Source organism: Urocampus carinirostris, chromosome 17, assembly GCF_059441175.1.
Source record: "Urocampus carinirostris isolate Australia breed hairy pipefish chromosome 17, RoL_Ucar_1.0, whole genome shotgun sequence".
NCBI lineage: Eukaryota > Metazoa > Chordata > Actinopteri > Syngnathiformes > Syngnathidae > Urocampus > Urocampus carinirostris.
The window spans coordinates 27437434-27463498 of NC_142365.1; the positions used below are offsets into that span (position 1 = coordinate 27437434).

General features: G+C 39.3%; 2 protein-coding genes across 4 annotated transcripts in view; one reads left to right on the forward strand and one right to left on the reverse strand.

Annotated features, from left to right (window-relative positions):
- Positions 1-2413: 2413 nt before the first annotated feature.
- rbm41 (RNA binding motif protein 41) lies at positions 2414-6913 on the reverse strand. Of its 3 annotated transcripts, XM_088320465.1 has the most exons (8): positions 6801-6834; positions 5698-5825; positions 5276-5392; positions 4976-5177; positions 4709-4913; positions 3396-3784; positions 2782-2926; positions 2414-2708 (listed from the first exon to the last, which is right to left on the reverse strand). In XM_088320465.1, exons 2-8 carry the CDS (start codon positions 5712-5714, stop codon positions 2593-2595), a joined length of 1191 nt encoding a protein of 396 aa, XP_088176591.1. In that variant the 5' UTR covers positions 5715-5825; positions 6801-6834; the 3' UTR covers positions 2414-2592. The 3 variants fall into 3 exon arrangements, with proteins under 3 accessions (XP_088176591.1, XP_088176592.1, XP_088176590.1); XM_088320466.1 differs by lacking the exon at positions 5698-5825 and having other exon boundaries at positions 6801-6913; XM_088320464.1 differs by lacking the exon at positions 6801-6834 and having other exon boundaries at positions 5698-6571.
- A 5664-nt stretch (positions 6914-12577) lies between these two features.
- klf8 (Kruppel like factor 8) overlaps positions 12578-26065 on the forward strand; it is a 66245-nt gene continuing 52757 nt past the window's right edge. Inside the window, exon 1 of the mRNA XM_088320467.1 lies at positions 12578-12921. Within this exon, the coding sequence (XP_088176593.1) occupies positions 12895-12921 (27 nt within the window). The 5' untranslated portion in view covers positions 12578-12894. The remainder of the gene's footprint in view (positions 12922-26065) is intronic.

Consider the following 26065-nt stretch of genomic DNA (forward strand, 5'->3'; position numbering starts at 1 on the left):
ATGCCTTGGGAGGAATGTCGGCACTGGGTGAGAGAAGGGTGGAGAGTGACTTCATGCTCGTCCCCGCGTTCTTTTTTTTTTGTTTCTTTTTGTTATTGTAGCATGTAAATGGTGAAAATAAGAAGTTTCAACTAAACGCAAACCCCAAGAAAAAGGAGAAAAGAAGAGTTTATTCAAGCATGACTAAGAAATGCACGTACAGTGGTACCTCTACATGAGATTAATTCGTTCCAGAATCGTGCTCGTTATTTTCCCTATATGAAATTAATGATAACTGATTAAGGAGCTTGACAGAGGCTGCAATGATGACGGCTGAGAGTAAAAAAAAACTTTCGTGCAGCTCCTTCAAAGTATGTAACTTCAGAATATTATACTTGCTGACGCCATCTTCTGGCTGAAATCATGACTGCAGCACCTTTTGTTGCACGTGCAAGTATGTAAAATTCTTAGACGTACTCCAATAAACTCTTCTTTTCAATCTTTTAGGAGTTTGGGTTGTCATTTGGACTGTATCTGAAAAAATCCTTACTTCACCCTTTTCATCCTGGGATAAAAGAAAACTATGAACACGCGTGTGATATAAATATATTATTTAGCTACACTTGAGATGGGGAAAATTTCTTTGCACAGGTCCAGCAGGCTCACTTTGTAGGCTTAACTGTACTGTGCTGTATCTTCAGGGTCTGGACAGTAACTTATAAAAAACTATTTTAAAGAATACTAAGAATTCCAGGACCATGGGGGACACAAAAAAACATCATCACCCTGTCACAACGCTCCTTGGTGTCGCACATCCCTCTCCAGGCTAACATACGTTTCCCCTTGGTCTCGAACCAACTTCGCCTAAATCAAGACTAAAAAAGCAAACCTACAAAATACAAGTTTAGGCATTAAAATGTAGTTAACAAAGTGTAAATAATTAAAAGGGTATTTTTTCATTTATACAACATGTAATTTATGTTTTTTTAAATACCGTACTTTCCGCACTATAAGGCGCACCCCGAAAAAATAGTTTTTGGTCCTATTTTTGACATACATAAGACGCACTGGATTATAAGGCGCTACAATGGGAACGTCGACAAAACAGTCAGATAATTCAGTCCAACTTATTACCCCCTGAACATTCCGAAAGCTTGCAAAGACGCAAATACGTGTCGAGAACACGTGCAGATGCGGTGTCCGTACGATGTCACTCAAATGCATCGTTCCATCATTCGGAAGGTTAGTCTTGGGATTCAAGAAATGCCAACCATTCCTTAGTATCTATTTTCTTTTTCGCTCGCAACTTTACTGTGCATATGACAATAAACACTTGGAATTGAGTTTAATTTAAAAATAGACACTCCATTCCATCCATTATCTGCACCGCTTATCACAGAAACATCGAGTTCAGTCTGAAACAAGATACAGGGACAATATAAAACCCGGAGTAGCTCACCGAAGTCGTCGTGATCATAATAATGTGCAGCCAATGTCCTCTTATATCCGTGAGGGTAGTAAATCCAGGAGAATACAATATTTACGAATACAGAATAGAAAAAAATGCTTTCTCTATGCTGTCAGCCACGTGCTATACACATTCATCTTTTTCGGCCAATTGCAGGCTTTGTTTCGCCGTTTGAGCCAATGCCAGCCTGTAAATGATAAAAAGGATCCGCCCCTTGACCTCCGAATAACTTGAGCCAATAGTGATCGATTCAACTGATGATTGACACATCTTTTTCGGCAAATTGCAGGCTTTGTTTTGCCGTTCAAGCCAATGCCAGCCTGTAAATGATAAAAAGGATCCGCCCCTTGAGCGCCGAATAACTTTAGCCAATAGTGATCGATTCAAATGATGATTGACACATTGGTTAGCCAATGAAACGCCGGTAAATAAATCCCAGCATACACCGCGTACTACTTGGCGTTCGGGGGAAAATCTAATCGGCGGCTGCAAGTTAGTTGGAAAACTTTGCAATTTTAAAATTGATCCATAAATAAGGCGCACCGTATTATAAGGCGCATGGTCAGCTTTTGAAAAAAATAAAGGCTTTTAGGTGAAAATACGGTATATAACCCTGTGTAGCATGCACCTATTGGGCGCGACCCATAGGTGGCGATGTGAAGCTTCATAGGACAATGTCATACAGACTAATGCCAGCTGCCATTTATCACAAGAGAAGAAGAAATGCAACGGCAAAGCAAAGCCACCTAAGGGAGGTGCCGGCGTCATTTTCAAGCAGATTTGTTGAGAAACATGATCAAATTTACCAGCTCTTGACCCAAAATTCAAACACAAATTCAAAAATTTAAGCATTTTCATGAATTTCAAGCACCCATAGGAACCCTGTAAACAACAGGAAAATTTGGAGGAACATTTTCATGGATACTCAAACCTGAATATATTGACCAAGGATTAACTGAAACCCTATTAGATCAAAATATATATTTTTTTTATTAAAACTATACACATAATAATTCATGGCCGAAGTTGTGCTTATAAATTTTCACTCCCTCCAGCCATGTACATTTAATATCACAACTATAACAAAAAAACAAAAAAATACAATATACAATGTCAGTTACATCTAAAAAGTTTGTGTTTACTTTTCACGTCTTCTCTTCCTCGGCCTTCCTTCGCTCACGGCCAAACTCCAGCACCAAGGGTTTCCCTAGCAACCGGTAACCATGGAGTAGTTGCAAAGCATTCTGGGCCGTTTCGATGTCTACGTAAACACACACAAAATAAATTCACTGTCTTTAGGATCACAATGTGTCTAAAAGTCAGCGCATACGCACCTGGCATGGTAATAAAAGCTTGACCCTTCATACGTCCTGTCAAGAGGCGATACAGCAGGGGAGTTCCACTGCCCTCGAATCTAGAAAACAGCGCCACCAGCTGAGCAACTGACGCCTGTGGGCTTAGGTTCTTGACACAGAGCACCTAGAGAGATAAATATCTGACTGTTAGGTTTAAACTTTAGTAGACACTCAAAATAAGGAGAGACAAAATGAATGGATTTTGAACTTGCAAGGAGGACCAAAAATGGAGGTTACAGATAAGAGAAATCCATCCTGATTTAGAAACATTTAATCTTATTTAGTTGAGTGACCCTTATGGCCACTCATACAGGGGGATTGTTGGATTAGGCCTCTCATATATTAGACACAAAAAAACTTGAGCTGTTCTGCTAGATTGCTGGGTCTTGTCCTCGCTTGGCACTTTTTGATCTCGCACACATTATCCAGTAACCAGTGGGTCATACATTGCGATTCTGATTTAGAGCTTCGCCATAATTGTGTACCACCCATGGGAAAACACAGTTAATTTAACGTAAATAGCAACTACCGATACTTTCAAAATGAATAGAGGGGAACCGATCTTTGGTTTTGAACAAATCTATAGGCCATACTTTGGAGGGTTTTCCAGGTTGGTAGTTTTGGAATCTCGAGATGCTCCTGATTCCTTCTGGGCTTTCCCGATTCTCTTGGATTTCCTGGTCCGTCACATTCGCCACGGGACCTGTGACAGTAAGTGGGCCGGCACTCCCTGCTCCAGACAGACTCCTAATTGGCTGGCTGATTTGCAGCAAGGGAGTAGAATAGCACTCAGGCAGTTCTAGTGAGCATTCCTCTGATTGGCTGTTTTCTTCCTTTAGTGAGTCAGTTGATGGCACATCTGTAGAAAGCTGTATTGTTCTGGAGGTTTCAACAGCCTGAGGTGGCTTGGTGAGAAGATCTTTGTAGAGGGAGTCCATTGGATCTTTTGATGTTGCTTGTGAGCCACTGTGATCATTTTCATCTGAAAAGATAAGGTGTATTTAATTCTTCACGTTGATGCTACGGTAGTGATTCGAGTAAAACACACACTCGTGAGTAACGTGCACGCCTATATTTTGATCAAAAATCAGTAGTAAGTTTTGTTTCACATTTTCTTTACCAAAAATAAGCATTTAAGCTACAAACGTGTTTAATATGTGCGGCCATGATGAAAATTATTTATTGACAAAATAAACTATGAACGCAATACCCCCCAAGAAACTACAATATTGAATTAATGTCCTTCAAAGTCATGAGATATACCAGAGTTGTTTCAATTGTTGTGCTTTTTTTTCCCGTTTTATTCATATATTTAAAGACAACTTTCTGCTTTCTACATTTTCTGATATTAGGCTCTGGTACAGTGAATTTTGGTCTAGCTGCTTGATATCCATGAATTTCATCATAATCCTAAATTCAGATGAGAGTGATATGCAGAAACTTTTCTCTTTCCAGGCCAAGTTGCTATCTAATGTGTACCAACATATCATTAAAAATATAAATAAGACTGAAATAAAACCTTATAACTCTAGATATGGTAATTTCCCAAAACGGCAATGCTTAGCCAGTTTCAGTCTGGACGAGGCAAGTAATCAAAAGGCGCCTTTCCCCTGCGCACGAGCCATCAAAAATTACTGCATTTATTTTGAAACGTCCGTGCAAGTGATTAGGAAGTTGTGACTAAAAAAAGGCCTTAGGTATCTGTGGGTCAAGAGATGTGGTTGCATTCAATGTTTGCACATTGTGATCAGTGATCCTTTTGACTGATCAATCATTGCCTGAATACGGTAATATATTAGATACTATAACATGCATCCAAACTTTGAGTTCTCAATGAATAAACACGCTCAGTAAAATAGCAACATATAAAAACATTGATTAAAAAGACCCACAGTATCTTCCTTACCATGATGATAGAGCGCTGTAAGGAAAACATTGCGGTCACTGCCCTGGAAAAGTGCTTTCTCAATTTCCATCTCACGACGAGAGAGAGGTCGGCTGGCCGCAAAGCGCTGGGGCTTTGCCAAAAGCTCCGCCCGGGCCGAGATCTTATCCTGGATGGCTTGCAGGCGCTGACGCTTGACCTCTGGAGCAGCACAAACCCCGTGACACTGGAACAAAAAACAGGGTTTACCAAAAAATGTTCTACCCAAAACGAAATCATGGCAGCTACCTGTTCAGGCAATTCTGGGGCATCTCTGTTCTGCCATAGCTGAATCTCAGGGTCCGTGAGGCCTAGCTCCCGCAGGCCAGCCAGCTCTTGCTCGTGCTCTTGCAAAGCCTGGAATTGAGATAGGCTCCGCACACCAGATGCTTGCTCGCCAAATTGGCGGTATAGAGCCGCTGGTGCAAAGCTCCTCTTCTTGGCCACACATCTAAACCAATTTGTGCAGGAAAACTATTCAGTAAATGTAAAAGAATGCAAACAGTTAAAAACACACGCAATACAATGCTTCAGAGAGACTACATCCACCTCTCTATGTCAACTTGGGTGTGAAGTTGCTGCAGCAGCAGGCCATGAAGCTGTCGCTGGCCCTCCGTCTCTTGCTCTTCCAGCAGAGGACCATCCTCACAAAATTGCCTGCTCACTCTTAAAACACACAGAATAATTATACAGCCTTAATTGCCTTGTTCGTGTTTCATTTGTTTATTGGTTCGTCAAGTCTGTAAAACAGGAGTGTCAGAACGTTTAAGAAAATGGGCCAGATTTGGTAAGCTGTAAATCTGTGAGGGTTGACTGTTCAGTCTGGCATTCTTTGAAGGGTCCTTAATAAATTCCATGCTTGGTGATCAGCGTTGAAACCTCGTAACTCGCCTTTGTAGCATGTTCATTTGACCCGCAGGGTATTGTGAAAAGTGCTGCTCTGCCGTTAAAACAGATTCCCATTGCTTCACCTTTTCACAGCGTTCATTTCATGTTAGCTTTTTGATGTCATCATGTTTGGACTGGCAGTGCCTCCTGATATTATCTTCTTAGAGAACAGCCTATTGGCAAATTAGTCAGGCGCAATTGTTTCAGATTTCTGTGAAAAAACACTCCAAATTAAAAAAATATTGCACAGGGTCTCTTGTAGAAGACAGTAAAAAAGTGTAAACTAAATAAAAAAATGAAGTAAATTATAAATTAGTTGAAACAATTAAAGGAATTGTACAGTGTTTGGAACTCTGTTACTCTTGTGTCATCATTGCAGACACAGTCAAGTCATTTCTGATTCATGTCCAACTACATGCATTTCTTAGACGCACTCGAATAAACCCTTTTTTCATCTCTCTTGGGATGTGGACTTGACTCAAAGCAGGCCTTTTTGTTCTTTCATCATTTTCATGCTAAACTGCCAAATAGCAAAGAAAAAAAAAACTGTGGGGACGAGAATGATGTCACTCTCCAACACTCCCCAAGGGCCAAATTCTTCGAACCAATTATGTTTTCGCCCCGAACAGCTCTAATAAAAGTAAGACAAAAGCTGATAAGCGCAGTGGAAACTGAAGAGTACGGGCTCATTGAACTCAGTTGGACATCGTTAACGCATACTAAATAGAGAAAATATCGAACCCTCGAATAATTAAGGACACCTCAAACGACGACCTTTACTCAACGTGTAAACCAGCAAACAATGAATAATTGATTCAAAATACTAATACAAATGTTATTAATAAAACACCAGTTACTAAAAGATACAACAAGAATGAACTAAAATGAGACGAATTAGAATTTGTGTTTGACATAGTTCATAATTTCTTCGAATCAGCATCACGCTTTACGGTTCGTATCAATTACTCACATTTATAACGACGCAGTGAACATCGGCCCACAATCAAGCAAATATTACCCGAATAGTCACCTTTTCGACTTCACATCCTCATCACAATAACAGTTAAATTTAGATAAAACTATTTAGTTAAACCATAAATGTTGAGCTGGAGTGGTTATGAATGAAATCGAACCCGAAAAAAAAAGCTGCAAATTAGTAGGAGAAAAACAAACGCGCTTTATTTACCTTCGCATACTTCGGCGTAGGAATTTCACTTCCGCTAAGTTGCATCATGGGAAAGGTTACTGTATTACGCTGTGGGTGTCGTCGGTCACTGAGTCGCTTCTTTGCTTACGCGCAATAACAGAAAACACCGAGACATACAAATGTAAAATGTCAATATAATGAGCCCGTGTTCGTTAACACACTATTTGAAAATAAACAAAAATAAAAAATAGTTCCTCCTAAATACTTTCGCGTGGACAAACGGTACTTGGCATTCTGGGAAATGTAGTTACATTTTCAACAATCATCTCGCTAACCATTATGTGTATTTAGTTTCAGATACGTTATTTAAAAAGTAAAACTGTTAAGGCTGTAGGTTTTTGATGGCAATACGTGTTAATAGTATTTGTATATCGTAAATAGTAACATCTTAAATAAGCACAAAGTATGTGCAAGCTGCAAGAAAGCAACTTGATCTTAGGAATCAAAGTCAACAAGGGGTGCATTTTTTAGCTAATCTACCTGTAGTTCCTTAGCTGAACAACTTTTAACTAGCTAATTTTCAACTTTAAAAGCTAATCCTAATGTTTTTTTTAAATTGTACTCGATAAAAAAATAGTGATAATTTGCCATAACAGGGTAGAATTTTAAGAGTGCCTCACACAAGTGTAATACCTTTTAGAATAAAATAAAAACTATGGAGAGTAGAAATGAATGGATGGATTACATTTTATTTCGACCATAACAAAAAAATAGTAAAAGTTGAAGCTTGCCTCTTTTTCCATAGTTGAACTCTCGTAAAGATCAAATTCATGTCACTTCCTGTAAATCGCTTTTAGGAATTGTAGTCTTTTTGGGGGCAATTGAGCAAATTCTAACAGGGTGGAAAATTACTACTGGAACATGTAGAATTTAAACAAAATATCAAGTAAAAATAGAAATTTCTTACATTTAATTTAATAATGAAATCAGGTTTAGTGTATTTTATCAAATTATTAAAGATTTTTTTTCATATATGGTTTTAATATTTAACGAAGTTGATTACAATGCACTACGTACACAATAAAATTGAGCATGTGTGTCACCAAAAAGTTAAATAAAATACAATGTAATATTCAAAATGTATTCCGTTTAGGGTTAAACGATTTAGAACACTTCTAGTGAATAATTAAAGTACTTTTTAAATACGTTTTGCAGATTTTAGAGCAAAATCAAGGTAAGAGAAAGATGCGGACATGAAATGTTGCCCAAAACAGAGAATTACCCAATAATGAAAATTATACAATAATAATCATTATTAACAATATATTAATGTATTATTATCAAATATATTATATACAAAGTATACATAACGAATTATTATGTTAACAATGTTAGTATTATTGGTATACAAATTATTATTAGAAATGATCTACTAGCTAGCACAATTAGTAACAAACTTACAGTCTACAGGCATTCGATCCAAATATCGATATTATCAATACTGAGTCAGTACTTGGATGGAATCATTACTATGGTATTGGCTCGATACTGTCTTCCTATTTTGGGTTGTAAGATTATACATACGTTATAACTTTCAAATTCATTGCAGTTGTGTGTACACTTTATTTTCATTACTGACTTTCTTTTCAAAAATTGTGCGACAGAAGGTATTTTAGTTGTCTTGTTGACATTGTTATAAAACAGCTGCTCTTTTGGTTTGACTTTTCTGAAACGGTTGTTGTAGTAGAACAGGGGTGTCAAACTCATTTTAACTCGGGAGCCACACGATAGAACAAACATTCTGTCGGGGGCCAGAATAGTAGATTAAAGAGAAAGAAAATGAGATAAAGAAATAAGAGAAAGAGGGAGGGAAAGGGAGAGAGGGCAGGACAAAGAAAGAAAAAGAGAGAGAGGGAGAGAGCGTGAGAAACAAAAGATAAAAACTCGTAAGAGGGGGAAAAGAAAGGGAGAGGAAGAAAAAAATCCAAAGAGAAATTGAAAGACAGAAGGAGAGAAAAGAGAAAAGAAAGGGCGAAGGGTAGGAAGAGAGAAAAGAGAGAAAAGGAAAAAAGGAAGTTAAAGCAAAATAAGTTAAAAAGACACAGAGAGAAAAAGAGACAAAGAGCAACAAAGGAAGAGAAAAATAGAGACACAGAGAGTCAAAGAGACAGAGAGTGGGAGAAAAGGGGTGGAAAAGAGAGAGAGTGAGACAGAGAGAGAGCGAGAGCGAGAGCGAGAGCGAGAGCGAGAGCGAGAGAGAGAGAGAGAGACAGAGAGAGAGAGAAACAAATACAAGTACAGTGTCTTTGTGAGAGGCACCTGGCTTTGGCAACATCAAGTTGACATATTTCAACCTGCAGCTTGTTTTTCTCTTGCGTTTCTCTGAGTGTTGTCTCGCGGGCCGGATTCAATCCCTTAGCTGGCCTGATCTGGCCCGCGGGCCGCCTGTTTAACACCTGTGTAGTAGAAGTATTCTATTTTTTATACCGTTGCTTACACTATTTGGACTATGACTTCATTTTCCAAATATTTTGTAGTGGATGGTTTCTTAGTTGGCTTGTTGACATTGATATTCATTATTTGTATTTTTGATACGTTGCTGCTTTTTTTTATATGACCCTCCTGACTTTTTTCTGAGATAGGCTCCGCACACCAGATGCTTGCTCGCCAAATTGGCGGTATAGAGCCGCTGGTGCAAAGCTCCTCTTCTTGGCCACACACCTAAACCAATTTGTGCAGGAAAACTATTCAGTAAATGTAAAATAATGCAAACAGTTAAAAACACACGCAATACAATGCTTCAGAGAGACTACATCCCCCTCTCTACGTCAACTTGGGTGTGAAGTTGCTGCAGCAGCAGGCCATGAAGCTGTTGCTGGCCCTCCGTCTCTTGCTCTTCCAGCAGAGGACCATCGTCACAAAATAGAAATATTTATGTATATTTTTCATACATACCTGCTCGGTGGCCTTAGGGTAGGGCGCCCGCCTTGAGACTGGGAGGTCGCTGGTTCAAGCCTCGGCTGGGTCATACCTAAGACTTACAACATTGGTACTCATTGCCTCCCTGCTTGGCGCTCAGCATTAGGGGTTGGAATTGGGGGGTTTGGTCACCTAATGACTCCCAACACTTCAGTTGGGTAGTGCGAGGGGGCTGGGAATCCCTTCCTCTGTATCGATTTCCCAGAAAGAGTCAGAAAAAGACTCTAGCCACCTCCCACTAGGGGGACATGGCTCTGGTATATAATATATATAATATAATTTTTCATATTTTTAAAGTTTTCATTGGAGTTAAATAATAATTATTGGCCTCCGGGCACTTCGGTTTCCTCCCACGTTCCAAAAACATGCATTTCAGGTGAATTGGCCGGTCCAAATTGTCCATAGGTGTGAATGAGCGAATGAGTGGTCTGTCCCTGTGTGCCCTGCGATTGGCTGGCAACCAGTTCAGGGTGTCCCCTGCCCACTGCCCGGAGATGGCTGGGATGGGCTCCAGCCCCCTCGCGACCCTAATGAGGATAAGCGGTACGGCTAATGAGATGAGATGAGATGGTCCCAAACATCCCTTTATAACCCACCCCTACTGTGCACACAAGAACTGAGCATATTGTTTTTATAAATTGTGAATCCAAAAACTCACAAATCTTTCTCTGCTCCATTCAAACTCGAACTGCATCTCCTGCTGTTTTGGGTCCACAATGCGTGCGCATCCTGTGGCGATCTAGTGATGACGTAAAATGACTTTGAGTTAAAACAGATCATGCTAGCGTCCTAGCAACTGGTGTACGGTGTCATATTTATCAGATACTGCAAAGCCTTCACCAGTGTTGGGAATAACGCCGTTATAAATAACGCTGTTACGTACCGGCACTATTTTTTTCAGTAAATGGGTAATCTAACTATTTATCGTTTTGTCTCTACAACGCCGTTATCGTTACTGAGGGTCCAAAGCGGTGTTTATTTTGACTGCAGAACGCCAACAGCGGCCTGCCCCCGCAAACCTTACACCGTGTTCCATTGTTACCGTCATGTCTTTTTGGAACACACCACCATTTAAAATAACGACTCTCGTATGGTTAGATAGCGAGTACAAATATAGTATTGACTAATGCGCCAGAAGAAAAGTGAATGAGGGCTGACTTTTGGCAGCACACGATTCGTGTCGTTCGTGAAAGAAACGTCTTTATGAGCAGACTCTTCGAATTAATAGAAACCAGCTTTGCATCAAGTCAAGTCAAGTAATTTTTATTTGTATAGCCCTTAATCGCAAAGAGTCTCAAAGGGCTTCACAGGTTATTACACAGACTATTTTTCAGACTGTTATTACATCATCCTCTGATCTGGAACCAACATGAGGGCAAGGAAAAACTCAAAAAACCTCAACATTAGGAAAATGAAGAAATCTTGAGAAGGGACCGCACATGTGGCATCCCCCTTTCAGCATTACCAGACAGCAAAGGATGTTGCAATCACAATAAATACAGATATATTGTCCACAAAAAGTATAGGTTATTCATATGCTATAGAGTAGAAGTGTGTTTTAAGCTTGGATTCAAACATTTCCACTGGGGTTGCAGATCAGATCTCAGGGGGGAGAGCATTCCACAGCACCGGTGCCCGGATGGAGAACGCTCTCGAACCAGCGGAACACTTCTTGACTCTTGGGATCACCAGAAGACCGGCGCTCTCAGAACGAAGGCCTCGGACCGGAACATAGGGGGAAATCAGATCTGAAAGATATGAGGGATCAAGTCCATGTATGATTTTGTATAATACTAAGAGAAACTTGAAATCACATCTTAGGCTAACAGGGAGCCAATGCAGGTTAGCCAAAGTCGGCGTGATGTGATCGGAATTTTTTGTCCTAGTTAAAAGCCTCGCTGCAGCATTTTGTACCAGCTGAAGACTCTTGATTCTGGACTTCAGGAGACCGGAGAGTAGTGCATTGCAGCTGTTTCCCGTTGAGACACCCTTTTTCCTCTAGTCATTGATCAATATGAATTTTTGTTGTTGTTGACTATAAATTTGTTGGGAATAAAGATGTTGAAATTGTTTTGTATTTTTTGTGTATTTATAAATACTTTAATTATAATTCCAGTTTTCATTCTTAATGTGTCTATACAAAATTTATTTTTAAAATGTATTCTTTTTTTATCCTTCCTTTTCCTGTTTTCATTGCATTTTTCCTCTTGACACCCCCAACTTCTTTTTATTTTCTTTATTATCCACCTGTTTAAGTCATCACTTGCAAAAGATATCCTTTGAGTGACCCGAGCCGAAAAAAACGGTTCTCCGAAATAGTCGGAATCCCATCCCTTCGCGTAAACGCTGTGTTTTGTATTGAATGTTCTCAGAAAATTTCAAATTATTTAAAATACAAAAACTTCGGAAAGGTTATTTTTCCTAGCTACTAGTTACTTTCACTATAGGGTAATTCGGCTCGGAGTTCAGTAACCTTTTGAAAGAAGTAGTGAGTAACTATAACTAATTACCCTTTTAAAGTAACGTGCCCAACACTGGCCTTCATGCACGCGCCGAGACCAAGAGCCCTCCCCATCCCGCTGGAGTGTCCTCAATTTGCCTTCCGGATGACGTCAGTAAGGTGACATGGGTGCTCTCCACGCATGATAGCAAATATTGAAGGGGGCATCGGAGGCACTCTCCATGCATTTTGAAATTAAACTGCGTGTGTTTTTCCGTGCACCACATGCGCTCTTTCTGCAGCGGCTCGACTCGATCGAGCTCTCTCTGCGCAGCAAGTGAGTGACAGAGATGAGGGGTGGGGACGCAGGGTGGGGTCACAAGCAGGGAGAGGCGGAGGAGGAACAGGCAGAGAGAGAGAGCCCAGCCCTTCAATGCAAGGCGGCGAACGGCAACAACCACAGACGCTTGGCTGATTTATTCCAATTTTATTTATTATTGTGAATTTTCGGAGGGGGTCGCAAAGACAACGACGCCGCGGACATGAATTGAACAGAAGAGGCACGCACCACCGTGCGAATATCCACAGCACACCGCCCACTTCCCCTCCTTGTCCTCTCCAATAAGCCCTCCGTTCTCCCCCTTTCCCCACATTACAGCTATACACACCCAACCCCCCTCACCCTCCGCCCTCCCCCTTGCCCCTTTCCACGAGATGCACACGGAGAGCCGCCACAAAAAAGTAAGTGCACGTTCCATTTGACACATTGTGACGTTGTCAGTACGGTGCGGCTCTTTTATCGTGTTGACGAACGGAGTTGCGGGCGAAAACGGCCAAAGGGAACAAATGGAAAGCGCGATCTGCAACCTCAGAAGGATACCATCTTAGCTTTTAAAGGGCCAGCAGTACCTTTTTCCCCCTGTGCCACGCGCATGCGCATGGGAGAAGAGCCAGGTGCACTTCCGGCCGCCATTCCTTCACATCCTTTGTTGATCAAGGTTAGAAGGCTTCAAAACGAATTAATGTGTGGGAATCAAACTCGTCTTTTAAGGAAGTACGTCCAATTTGGGTTTTTAATTCAAAGGTCAAGACATTATGGCACTGCGATTGACTAGTGTGAAATCTATTTGTGGTAAATTTGTTATATAGTAATAACTGTCAACCTTAGCCAAATGCTCACCTTATTAATGATTGCCATTGATCAGAGGTGGGCAACTATTTGGAGTGGTGAGCTGCATGGGTTGAAAAATTGACCATGGGGCCACTCCTGAATACCTTTTGGAAAAAATATACAGGCATACATCTATATGTTTATATTCTTTATATTGGTTTTAAAAATGATTAGTTAAATCAAATTTGTTTGTAAATGCTCACAATTAAAATACATTCATATATTAGGTCCCTATTATAATCACCAAATTTTGATATTTAGTTCTGTAGTATTGGTGGGTGGGTCAATGGATCCCTTAACCACTATGGTCGTTGGGACAGTACTTTTGTAGTTTTTCCATTGTAGAATTTCTGAAGTAACTATAATATTTTTGTAGCATTTCTTTCGTAATATTTGTGTAGTAGTATTGTTGTAGTATTTCTGTCGTAATGTTTATGTTGTAGTATTTTTGTGTTTTAGTATTACTTAAGTGTTTTTTTTTTCTAGTATTGCTGTAGTATTTTTGAAATATTTCCATAGTCCTACTTACATGGTATTATTTTTTTTGGTATTTCTTTTGTATTTTTGTAATATTACTGTAGTTGTAATTTGTAGTAATGTATTTCTGTTGTAATACTTATGTTGTAGTTTTTTTGTATTATAGTATTATTGTAGTAGAATATTTGTAGTATTTCTATCATATTCAGTATCAATATTAGTATTCAGAAAAAAAGATAATTGACATATTTGGTCCCTGTTTTAAGCACCTAAATTAATATTTATTTTTTTAGTAATTCATTTTTTTTATTAGTAGTAGTTTATTTACTATTCTATATCTTGTCATTATTATATTTTGACCATTTTCGGTTGGAGGGCCAGATGAAAAAGCCTGTTGAGTCGCATCTGGCCTGCTGAGCCTATTTTTCCCACCTCTGCTATAGATGGTTCCTAATAATGTGATCTATATCCGTGCAAGTGGTGGCGACCATGTAGGATGGGTATTTGTATGATTACAATGTTGTTTCGTTAAACGAACCTCCCAGGCTACATTACTACGATAAATGTTCAAAAGTAGTCATGTTCTGTAGTTTTTGTACTTTTGTGTTTTTTATGTCTTTCTATGGAATTATGCTATTCGATGTCTGATAGCTATGATTTTACAAAGAGTACAAGGTAGATGGTTTGTCTGTTGAATACAAGTTCATTGGAATATTAAAAAAAACTAGTTATATTGGAGTTTAAGGCTGTTTCATTACAATATGTAAAAAAAAAAATCTGTTTTGGCTTGTGTGGAGAGAATCTGAGAAAAGTACAGATAGTTGTTAGCTAGCCTCAGGAAAAAAACAAGTGCTGTTAATGTCATAGCTGGTACTTGGCAGGAAAAATCAAATGTCTGGCCTGGCAAGTTATGGTAAGTTTCCTGTTCAGCCAAGACAGTCAGGAAAAAAATATGACCAAGTTTCCCTATTATACATTTTAGAATTGCATTGTGTTCCTGATTACCTCCCGTTTACGAAACGTTAAGAACAAACTCTCGCACGCGGATACGATTTGGGTGTTAGGTCTGCTTTTTTAAGCCTTGATAACCGAATTTGCCACCCCCTCTTCGACAATTCCTCTCATCTCTTGCCCTGAGAGATAACTATAGCAGGGAGATGAAAAAACAACACCGTACTCCTAACACTTTCATTTGAATGGCCAAAAACATAACAGTGTAGAACCATGATAACATCAAACCGCATAATTGGACCCATCCAGTATGGGCGACTGTTTACTTTAGGATATATCAAGAAAACTATCTATTCTCATTATTCAGCGGAAATAAATCTAACAAACACAGTGAGGCACATATTTAGCAAGACAAACCATGTGAAACAAAAACAGATATTTTTTGTAAACAAATTTATTTTATTTACCAAATAAAGAAAACAATTCTTTCAGCATCTTTCTCAGTTTCCTACCCCACTTACAGTCAGTGTTGATTATTATACTGTATGTAGCAGTGCAGGATTTAGCAGACTAGGTTTGTAAGATGACATTATTGTCTGCTACAAATGACTGAGACGATCCAGATTAGAACTGAAATGGGAAAGACGAGGTGGGTTTTACAAAAAACGAGTTGACAAATATGTAAATTTTACATAATTAAATATGTTCCTTACTAGATAGCCAGGCCTTTACTGACTATTGCCAAAAAGTCATACTCACCGACACTCCCATTTTATGCGTTAGACTACCACTTTTCTCTCCTTAAAAACGCCTATCAATTTTAAAAAAAATTACACATTTTTAAAATTGTAAAAAAAACAAAAAAAAAATCTTGCATCAAAACTGCTATGTAAGTATAGAGCTTTTTTATTTTGAAGTAAGACAAAGTCTTTGTGCGTGCATAAACCACTCCAAGGATTGCATTCGATTTCCGTTTGCCACTTCTGATTTTAAACAAGCACATGTTTGTTTTTTATTAATATTCTCTCTGTCTCTCTCCCTCATATATGTACAGTATCTATATGTATGTATGTACACTGGAGAAGATTGTGTTTTCCTGCATTAAAATTGACAAAGCTATAAAATCTAGTGCTTTTTAGTGTCCAACGGTTCACATGTACTGTATGTGCTTTTTAATAGTTGGCTAGGTCGCAACTGAAAATTACCAAATATGGTAGTTTCTTAGACTGCTATCCAGTTCGAAGTTTTCATGTCTAGTTGAAGCAAATTATGTATTCAAAGTATCATGGTAATCAGGTGGGTGGATTCCTTAACCACTAGGGTTGTGGCTGCACAATTTCCTGTAGTGTATCTTGGGAAAGTACAGCCAGGTGGCGCCCATCCCTTCCAGGCCAACAAATATATTGTTACATGAACTAAATATTGGGGGTGGAGGACAATGGGAGGGGCCAGTGATGACTTTCAGAAGAGTTATGGGATTTCCGAGTTTTACCGAAGGCAGCGTTTGATTCCTCGAAAGCAGTCTTTTTTGTGTCTCTCGTGTTTGTTTGTGCTTGTTGGTGTGTCTAAAGTGGTTGGATGATGCACAAAAGTTGTCAATCGTTAACAGAGCTGAACAAAGTTTGATCACACATGGCTAGTCTGTGTGTTTTTGGCTGCCAATCAAATCTCATGATCACATGTGTCATCCTGACATTGCGGGTCTGAGTTGAGTCGAGAGGATGACTTGACACAAAGTTGTTATCCCGCCCTTGCTCATGGTCACTGAGCAAAATCCTAAAAAGTGGGTGTGCATGTTTGTAATGGAGTAGTTATGACGACTAGATCTTTTCCCCCTCAGATTCTTGGCTGTCACCCAGTGTTTAAAACAGTATTTCTCAACTTGCAATTCGGGATCCATAAGTGGGTCGCAGACCCATTTTTAGTGGGCTGTTGGCCGTTTCTTTGTCCAAAATGCTAAGAAGTAGAAAAAAACGGAGGGTCAATTACACTCCTTAACAATAGATGGCAATAATGCCCTACTCGATCTCTTCTTCCTGTTCAATCAATAGCTGCATTTGAGAGGGAACGCATCTCTTTTTATAGTGATTTTGTTGGTTTTGTTTCCTTTTCCTGCCCAGAATAATGGGTCCCAAGACAGTTCATAATAAAGGGGAAGAACAAGTGGAAAACTGTGACAACAATGATCAAGTCGAAGAAGGAAGCAATTGCAAAATATAAAAACGGTATACAAGAATCTGCCATTAAAGCGCTGCTGGAACATAAATGGTTTAAAATTTTCATATTTTTAGATTTTTACCAGTGTATTGTATTTATTAATTATATAATGAAATAACTATCAATGTTTAGGTACACACTTTAGTAATATTTTGAATTTATTTTAGTTTGTGGCTATTTAAAGCAGTTTCAAGGGTCACTTATATGCCAGTATATACAGTACTTGAAGTAGTTTTGGTTTTGCTGGTCATTTTGTGTTTAGACAAAAAAAGAGAACATAATTAATTACCTCTGCTTTAAACTGCGGAATCCTTCCATTGGATGAATTTGAGATGTGGATTTTGATTTGGGTCGCAGCTGAGTCATTAAGGTTAAATGGTGGGTCTTCAAGTCAGACAAGTTGAGAACCAGTGATTTAAAACACCCAGCCAGTACAGTATTCACTTTTGTACAAAAAAAACAAGCCGCACATTTAAACAACTATTTGTCAGCTCATACTGGATGCGGATGTCCTTTAACATGCTGATTGACCATCGCGGGGCTACTAATCATGTTTTTTTTTCCTGAGGGAAGTAATGACTGAACTTAAATTGTCATCAGTAACTTGCAACAGAGAGATTAGAAGAGAGAGTGAGATGGAGAAAGAAATGGCAGTAAAACAGATCATAATACAGATGTCAGCGTTTTTTAGTGTGATCTGCTGAGAAGAGTTGGACAAAGGTGTACATCAGGGTGTCACCAACCTTTTTTGAAGCTGAGAAATAATTTGTTGTTAGTAATTAGCGCAAATGGCTACCAGTTAGATATGGATTTATAAAATAATGTATCTTGTTTTTACTATGTGATAAGTTTATTCATTTTTAAATAGTGGACGAATTCAAAGGAGATTTCGTTGGTTCCCAGCTCCTTATTTTGACTCTTATTGTCCACTGTGGTTTGTTGTTCTGACGATTACATTATTGTTGCTATCCGGCTAGTATAAAATTAGGGACTGTTAAATGAACATGCTTTTTCAGCATTATGATACTAAATCTTTATTTGATCTTACTGGCCTCCACTTAAGCTTACAATAATGCAACCTGTTTTATTATTTTTGTTTCCGTTAAATAAAATGGAGGGAATGACAAGTTTATGCTGTTCGTAATATTAGACGAATCCAAATGAGATTTCATAGAATATCAGTTCCTTATTTTGAACATTATTTTCCAGTGTTAGTTCTTTTGACTATTACATTGTTGTCGCTATCAGCCAATCATGTTGCTGTTCTCTGATGTCGACTCTCTTAGGGCTTATCTGTTTTTTGTGACCTTGAGGTTCTAAAACAAATAAGGGGCGCAGAGGAGTGCTTTAGGACGGCATGGAATCCTCTTTTTTGAACCCTCCCTTTCCCGGTCTTTCTTGCAATTTCTAAATCCCTTAATGTCTTCTCTCCTTACTTTGAGTGACTGCTACAGTTTAGACTTAACTCTATTTTATGAACTTGTTGGTTGGTTGGATCTTTTAACCACTGGGGATGTATGGGCACCATTTCCTGTGATGTGTCTTAGTTAAGTACAGCCTAGTGCCACCCATCCCTCTCCAGGCCAGGTTTGAACTATTGGAAGTAGGTTTAAAAGGAACATTGAGTATTATTCGAAAACTAGATGTCACTGTATTGTGTAGTGCAACCCAAACAAGAGCCAAAAAAAGACAGAAGAAAATATTACAAACAATGGAGAAACTAAAAGCCCTAGCACCACCATTTTTATACAATTTTTTTTTGGGCGCAGCCTCTCGCATGGTTTTTGATTTTCGGGTACCTATTTCGGCAAGATGGCGGACAATTATGTCAGATTCCTCTAAGTGAGGCTCGTGTCATAATAATAATAATAATAATAATTTCCTTTGTATTGTCATTCTTTGTAACAATGTACACAGAACGAAATGTCGATACACCTGACCCGTTGTAGCGAGTCGATGCAGCCGCAGCCAACAGAGGGCGCCGCCATTATACCAATTAGGTATGTCTCGGCCGAGGGCACACTACCATCTAGGCTACTGAGCTGGTATGTAAAATCAATGCAAAAATCTCGACCTACAAGTATTTTAAAAACATGCATGTTTAGATGATAGTTCATGTATTTACTGCTTATTATTTAAATCAATATAGTTTTTTTAAATGGACTATTTTTTTTACCTCTAGGAGGCGCTAATCAATTCACACTGAGTCAACCACTAAAAGATCTGTCTTGTATAAGTAAGTGAGTGAGTTATAAATTTAAATTGCAGGGTATTTTTTGAATGAATATTGGAAGAATTGATCATGTATTTAAAGACACTGGTCATGTCAATAATTTCTCATGGCAGGTAAAAAAAAAAGAATCACAATTACTAATGACTAGTGAGCTATTTGTTGGTGACCAGTGACTTGTAGTCTGGGAAGTTAGGTGAAGATGTGGTTCCCCTGTCATTATAAAAATCTAAAATAGAAAAATATATGAAATGGTTATATTTAGTCAGTGTTGAGGTTCCTTCTCAATTAATTTTACAATTTGGGGATTTTCCTTTTTTTAAAATCGCTTATTTTTTTACACTATGACTCTAGAAAATTAGTATGCATTGTATCCTTGAGATTAGCATATGCTGTCAGAACCAGAACAGATATAGGACCCAATCGCGTGACGTTCTCACACATGCTTTTTTTTTTACGGGAAATGGGGAGTCATGCACGATAGAAAGCCGGTCTGGCGTGGAAGGACAGGACGCCAGAAACCGACAAGATTGATAACGAATCAGGATAACGAAAATAAACAGGAGAAACTAGACGGGAACCAAAACTGGAGAAACTAACCAACAGGACAAGAATAAACAGACAACAAAACTGGAACCCCAGGTTAAACAGTACAAAAATAAACAGGAACAATACCGGACTGCAGATATCACAGGAAAACAGGACAGAACCCATGTCTTGTGGGGCAGAAGTTCGTTGACAGGAAAACAGGACAGAACCCACTTCTTGTGGGGCAGAAGTTAGTTGAGAGGAAAACAGGACAGAACCTACGTCTTGTGGGGCAGAAGTTCGTTGACAGGAAAACAGGACATAATCCAAGTTTTGTGGGGCAGAAGTTCGTTGACGGGCTGACCCTGAAGCAAGAGAGCGCTGAGCTTTATATACACAGAAAGTCAATCTCTAAACGAGCCGCAGCTGGCACAACATGGGCGGGGCCAATTGGGCACCATGGCGACTGTGACACACACGGGCGCGGCCAAGTGGGCGCCATGGCAGCCATGACATATGCAGAGGCAGAGTGGGGCGCACAATTCTCTTGCTGCATGGGAGAGGGCAATAGAGAGACCAAGGATTCCGATTTGGCTCACACCTCAGCCCCACAGTTAGGACAAGTTATATTAACAAGCTAACTTCATATTAATCCATCCAATAATTTTTTTCTCTCGTTTATTTTATTGATAGAGTCATTCAAAAGGGTCAGCGTACGGAAAATAAGGTATAAGTTAAAGGAAGTGTACAGAGTTTGAATCTTTTTTACTCATTGCCGCTATCTTGTGTCATTATTGCAGCCTTTGTAAAGAACGTGGAAGTATGTGCATTTTTCAGATGTGCTCAAATAAACTCGTATTTTTTCATCTTTCTTTGGGTTTGGGTTAGTGGTTACACTGTACTAGAACTATGGCTGCAACTAAAGACTATTTTAGTGGACAACTAGTCACGAAATATTGAAACAATTAGTCGAATACTCTGATAATTGTTTTCTTAAATTTAGCATGAAGTTGATTGGGAGATGTGGAAAATGATACTCGAGTAAAATGTGTACAATGAATAAAAAAAAAACTACTTTTATTGAACATAGTGCTCCATCTTGAGCCATCACTGGGATCGAACCATATGATGTGGAGGGGGTAAACCAGTGTATGCTGTCGGGCCTCTCTGCTGATGAAGGGTGGCAAGGGACAGCCACTCCCCCCTTGTGCTATGGGCTTAATGTTCAGTGTCAGTTTGGGAAGAGCCAAGTAGAATGAATATATCGTTGACTAGCTGCCTCCCACTAGAGGGATATGGATTTGGTATATGGATTGCAGATTCATACTTGAATTAAAAAGACAATTTAAGTGCAGTGGTGGGTCAGTAGAGACAAATAGACCTCTGTCCATTTTTAGGGACAGGCAAATGAATTAAAATCAAGTTAACATTTGTATCACAGCAAACCAAGAACCGACTCATTAGCACTAGTAGGACAGTAAGCAAACCAATATCATGTGCATTCTGTAAAGTACATTCCGTGGTCAATTCAAGTCTGTAACAAAAGAACTTTACATTTCTCAACAGTTTGAAATCAGATGGTTTCATCAAATTGTTGTTTTTAATGTTTCACCAGCAGACGTTTGTTTTTTGGACTGCATGTATTTTAATTTAAAAGTGTCAGGCACTTGGCAGTATGCACCTCAGCAGCCGTTTGTACACGATGGAATCAAAAGCAGGTTTTAAACTTTGAAACACACAACCAAGAGACAGCTTTCCAGATTTGAACAAAATCTTTATTGACTATAACAAGTAGTTTCAGAGGAATGAGGGATGAGGTCAAAAAACAAAGGTTCTTTAATCGCAGGTGGGCTTCCGGTGGTAGGTGACAGAGAGAAAACGGTTAAAACTCAAATCTGGCCTGCCTTCCAGTGCTCCCGAAAGGTCAGGGTTCCGTCAAGTCCTGACTTCTCCTCACTCCAAACAAAACAGAATTCCTCTCCTTAGTCTCCCAACTACGAATCGGCCAGTACCCGCTGACCCTAGATGTTTGAAGTTGCTGGCACTCTCTCTTCACCAGCTTGGTGTCCTTGAACACATCTCCCTTGGTTGTTAGCAGATTGTCTTCAGGTGTGACCACTCTCTGGAGTCAATTGATTGCAGGGCGTGCACTGAGAGGTAGTGGGGGTTCACAACCCCGCCCGATAGGAAAGGGCATGTCAGCTCACCCAGTACTGCCTGACATGTAGGGGGGATCTTGGGTTTCCACAACGAAGGCACGTGTTTATCAATTTTTGTATTTTTGGTGGGTGCACTGACACGAAACCTAGCTAAAAAGAGGCCCAAAGTATTACTGTGTAAACCTTCGCAATAATCAGTTGTAAGCCACATACAAATACACACACACACGCACACACACAAATCATGATTTCATGAATAGGTTTAAAAATATATGCACGTAAAAAATGTACACGGCATGTTATCAAACCCATATTGGCTTGAATATTACATGAATCTTATCAAGGCGAGTCCGAGTCCATTTTGTTTAACTGTCTGACACGCTCTTTAAATGTTCTTGTGTAATGATGTACCGCCGTGATACGCAATGTCTGCTTTGCAAGTCGTCTTTTTATTCGCCGTTTTAGACTAAAATGATCGCAAACTTAAAAGGTTTTGAGCATGCGTACTTGATGTTGATTCTGCCATTTCTGTAAGTTTATCTTACCTCTCAAGGCAGAGATGATATTGCAAATATGCGACTCTCAGCAAAGATTATAATCATGTAGATTCCTCACTTGGTTGGAAAAACGTGTCTGTTGACAATAGTCAGCTATTCTTATTATCGATTATTGTCAACAACTAATCTTTGCAGCCATACTTGAAACAGGCCTTTTCTTACCTTCACCATTTTCAGGTTTCTCTTACAAATATAAATGAGAGCAATACTGGGAAAAACTTATTAAACTCATAAAAACTCATAAAATAAGAGTGTGTTTCCTCAATAGTCTTTGGTTGATTAATGGTTGTCAGCAAATACAGCTTCAGTGGGCTGTGCAATTGGCGCCTGGCTTTAGCGACATACAGTGGACGTATTTAAAACTGGATGACATTTTTGACGCGGTGAGGGTACTTTTTCTCTTGTGCTTCTTTAGGCATTGGCTTTCAAGCCACATAAAATTATGTGTTAGGCAACTCATGGCTATTTCAAAGCAATGGTTGCACGATTTTTATCTACCTCTCTATTTTTTGTCTCTCTCTGTCTTTCTCCCATTATTTTCTTGCTCTATTTTTCTTTTTGTCTCTTTATTTCACTCTCACTCTCTCTTTCTTTGTCTTTCTCTCTGTCACTTGTTTCCCTCTCTTGTTCTCTTATTTTTTCTCCATTTCTTTCTTTCCCTCTTTCAATCCCTCTCTTTTCTCTCTCTTTCACACTCGCTCATCCTCTCTGTCTCTTTCTTACTTTCTCTCACTCCTTCATTCTAACTTTCTCTTTCTGTGTTTCTCTTCTTTGACCCTCTCTCTTTCTTACTTCATACCCCTTCTCTTTTTTCACTCTTTTTTACTACATTGCTCTCTCGCTTTCTTTAATTTGTTTTGCTTTCTATCAGACTCTTGAATTCACTAGTTCGGCCCCTGTTAATATGCCTATTCTAACACGTGGCTCCTGAGCTCAATTGAATTTGACACCCCCTGATCTAGCGTTAGTCGTGTCAATGTTGTAGAAACTTTCTAGAAGCTTCTCGGGCTTCATGGAGCGCAAGCCTGACACGGGAGAAGCATGTTTCGCGCCGTGGCTCAGTATTTTGGTATCAGGTGGCCGCAGCGCATGGCTGCTTAGCCGGCCAGCTGCGCGCGTGCGTGCGTGCTCGTTCGCGGCTGCGGCCAAGACAAACGAGCGGGGTAGAACGACGCTGGGTGAGGAATGGGCCTAACGCTTCAGGGCCAGCCCGAGGGTCGCCGCCGACGGGTGGCGGCGCGCCCGGGTCGCCGAGTCGAGACGTTGTCAGCGAGAATTAACGAGCGGCAGGTAGAGAGATCGGCGCGCAGCACAAGTGGGAGCAAAATTAATGTGCTGCTCTAATAGACTGGGGCACTGATAGTGGGAGTGGGAGTGGGAGGGACGGGATATTGATATCATTTTGTCCTGCTATATAATAACAATGTAAAGTCACCCCCCCATGTTTCATGTATAACACACTCAAGTTATCATTTTCCAATATTTACCTCTCTGTTTGAGAAATGTCTTATTTTATCACAAATGTATGCTGTAAAAACAGACTACAAGGCACACACGATAGTGTGCCGCACCCATTACTCTAGTAAAGGATAAAATGTGCTCATATTTTAACATGATATATTTATATCTGAATTGTCTATATAGTCATTGATAACTATTAGGGTCTTATAAACCTCCTACCAACAGAGGGCCCCAACCAGGGTTTAAACTGGGCACACATGTGTCCAATCACGACACACCTCTGCCCAAACATCCTGAACCCTTTAAAGAGACATTTTGGACGGCAAACATCTTCGGGTCAACTTTTATATTCATTTCATTTCCACCACAAAGTTAGGCTCGTTTGTTCCCGGTTTCATTGTTACGTTGCTTCTAGAATTTTTCCTTTCCCGTTTTGGTCTTTGTTTCTCATTTGGAGTTCGTCTGATTTACTTTTGTTTGGCCATTTTGTTTTGTGAACACCCCTGCCTCCCCTGTTTCCTTTTCCTGCTCCCCCCACATGGGTCCATCATCTTTCAAAAACATAATAGATAACAACATAGTGAACATTGTTTAAGACGATGTTAGACGTGCCACTCAAGGATAAACATGTTATACGGACTTAAAAGCGAACGTAGGATGAATAGGGAAAAATACTTACAAGGTAATGCTTGGAGACTGGCCTAAGTTTTAGGTGCATTAGAACATTGAAAAATAGTGCAATGATATTTTAAAATACAGTACAAAAAACAAGATTCACGGAAAGTTTCCTAGGTTTTGATAACATACCTTAAAGTGTCATTTTGTGTCATTTAGCATTCTGTAGAAGTTAAAAAAACATTCAATTATATAAAAACAGTATTGATTTGAATAATGAGCAAAAATACACAAACTATCATGTTTTAAGAGTTTTCAATATATGATCTTAATAGTGGCTGCATGTATTCAACCAAGTTTGTCACTTTCAATGCTTAGTTTGAGCTAAGAAAAAGTCAATCAATATTTTATATCGATTTCAATCAACAATTAGGGGTGCGCATTATACATACATATGTTAATTCCTCCACACTCTTCTCACCTTTTTAAGCCTTGACCCATTTCAATGCCTGTTGGTAGCACTCGTTTTCAGTTGCACTACACTATACGGCGACATCTAGAGGTCAAACAATACACAGTGTCCCTTCAAAAACACACTTAAAAAACTTGTATGATTTTGGACTATTAAACAAAATCATGGTTTCCTTTTTTTTATCACTGTATTTATATATTTTGATTATGGTCTTGCATTTATCTCAAATAGGGGCTGATTCTATAAGTTTTTAGTTCATTCTGTCCTCATTGTAATTATATCATACTGTGAAATAATCAAATAAATAAAACAACGTGTCAGAAAAACAGCACTAACGGGGCACTTACCTAAAAGGCCAAGTTGACGTTTGTGTAATTATAGCATATTTTTGGGGTTGGTTTGTTGTTCGTGGCATTCCAGTTGGAACAGGGATGTTATCTGCCACCTATAAATGTTTCTCAAGACCCATGCAAGTCAACGAACAGACAAAGTGGGTCGTGACATGATGCAATTTCCCAACCAGATGTTTTAACTTTCATTAGCAGGTATGTTCGTACTTTAAAATATCATAAGTAGCTGTACACTTTTTATATGTGATTGAGTTAATGTTGCTGAGGCATACCCCCTACTTGATCCATAAATTTAAAATTATTCAGCCCCTTTACTTTCAGTGCACCAAACTCTGTCCAAAAGTTCAGTGAGGATCTCTGAATGATTCAATGTTAATCTAAATGACTAACAATGTTAAATGGAATCCACCTTTGTGTAATCAAGTCTTTGTGTAAATGCACCTGCACTGTGATAGTCTCAGAGGTCTGTTTAAAGTGCAGAGGGCATCATGAAGAACAATGAACACACCAGGGAGGTCCGAGATACTGTTGTGGAGAAGTTTAAAAATGGATTTGGATACAAAAAGATTTTCCAAGCTTTAAACATCCCAAGTATCACTGTGCAAGCAATAATATTGAAATGGAAGGAGTATCAGACCACTGCATACCTACCAAGATCGGGCCGTCCCACTAAACTTTAAGCTCATACAAGGAGAAA

Coding starts and splice junctions, on each gene's coding strand:
- rbm41 (XM_088320465.1), bottom strand. Junction 5,178..5,275: donor ACCCAAGTTGACATAGAGAG/GTGGATGTAGTC, acceptor AAATTGGTTTAG/ATGTGTGGCCAAGAAGAGGA. Junction 2,927..3,395: donor AACCTGGAAAACCCTCCAAA/GTATGGCCTATA, acceptor TTATCTCTCTAG/GTGCTCTGTGTCAAGAACCT.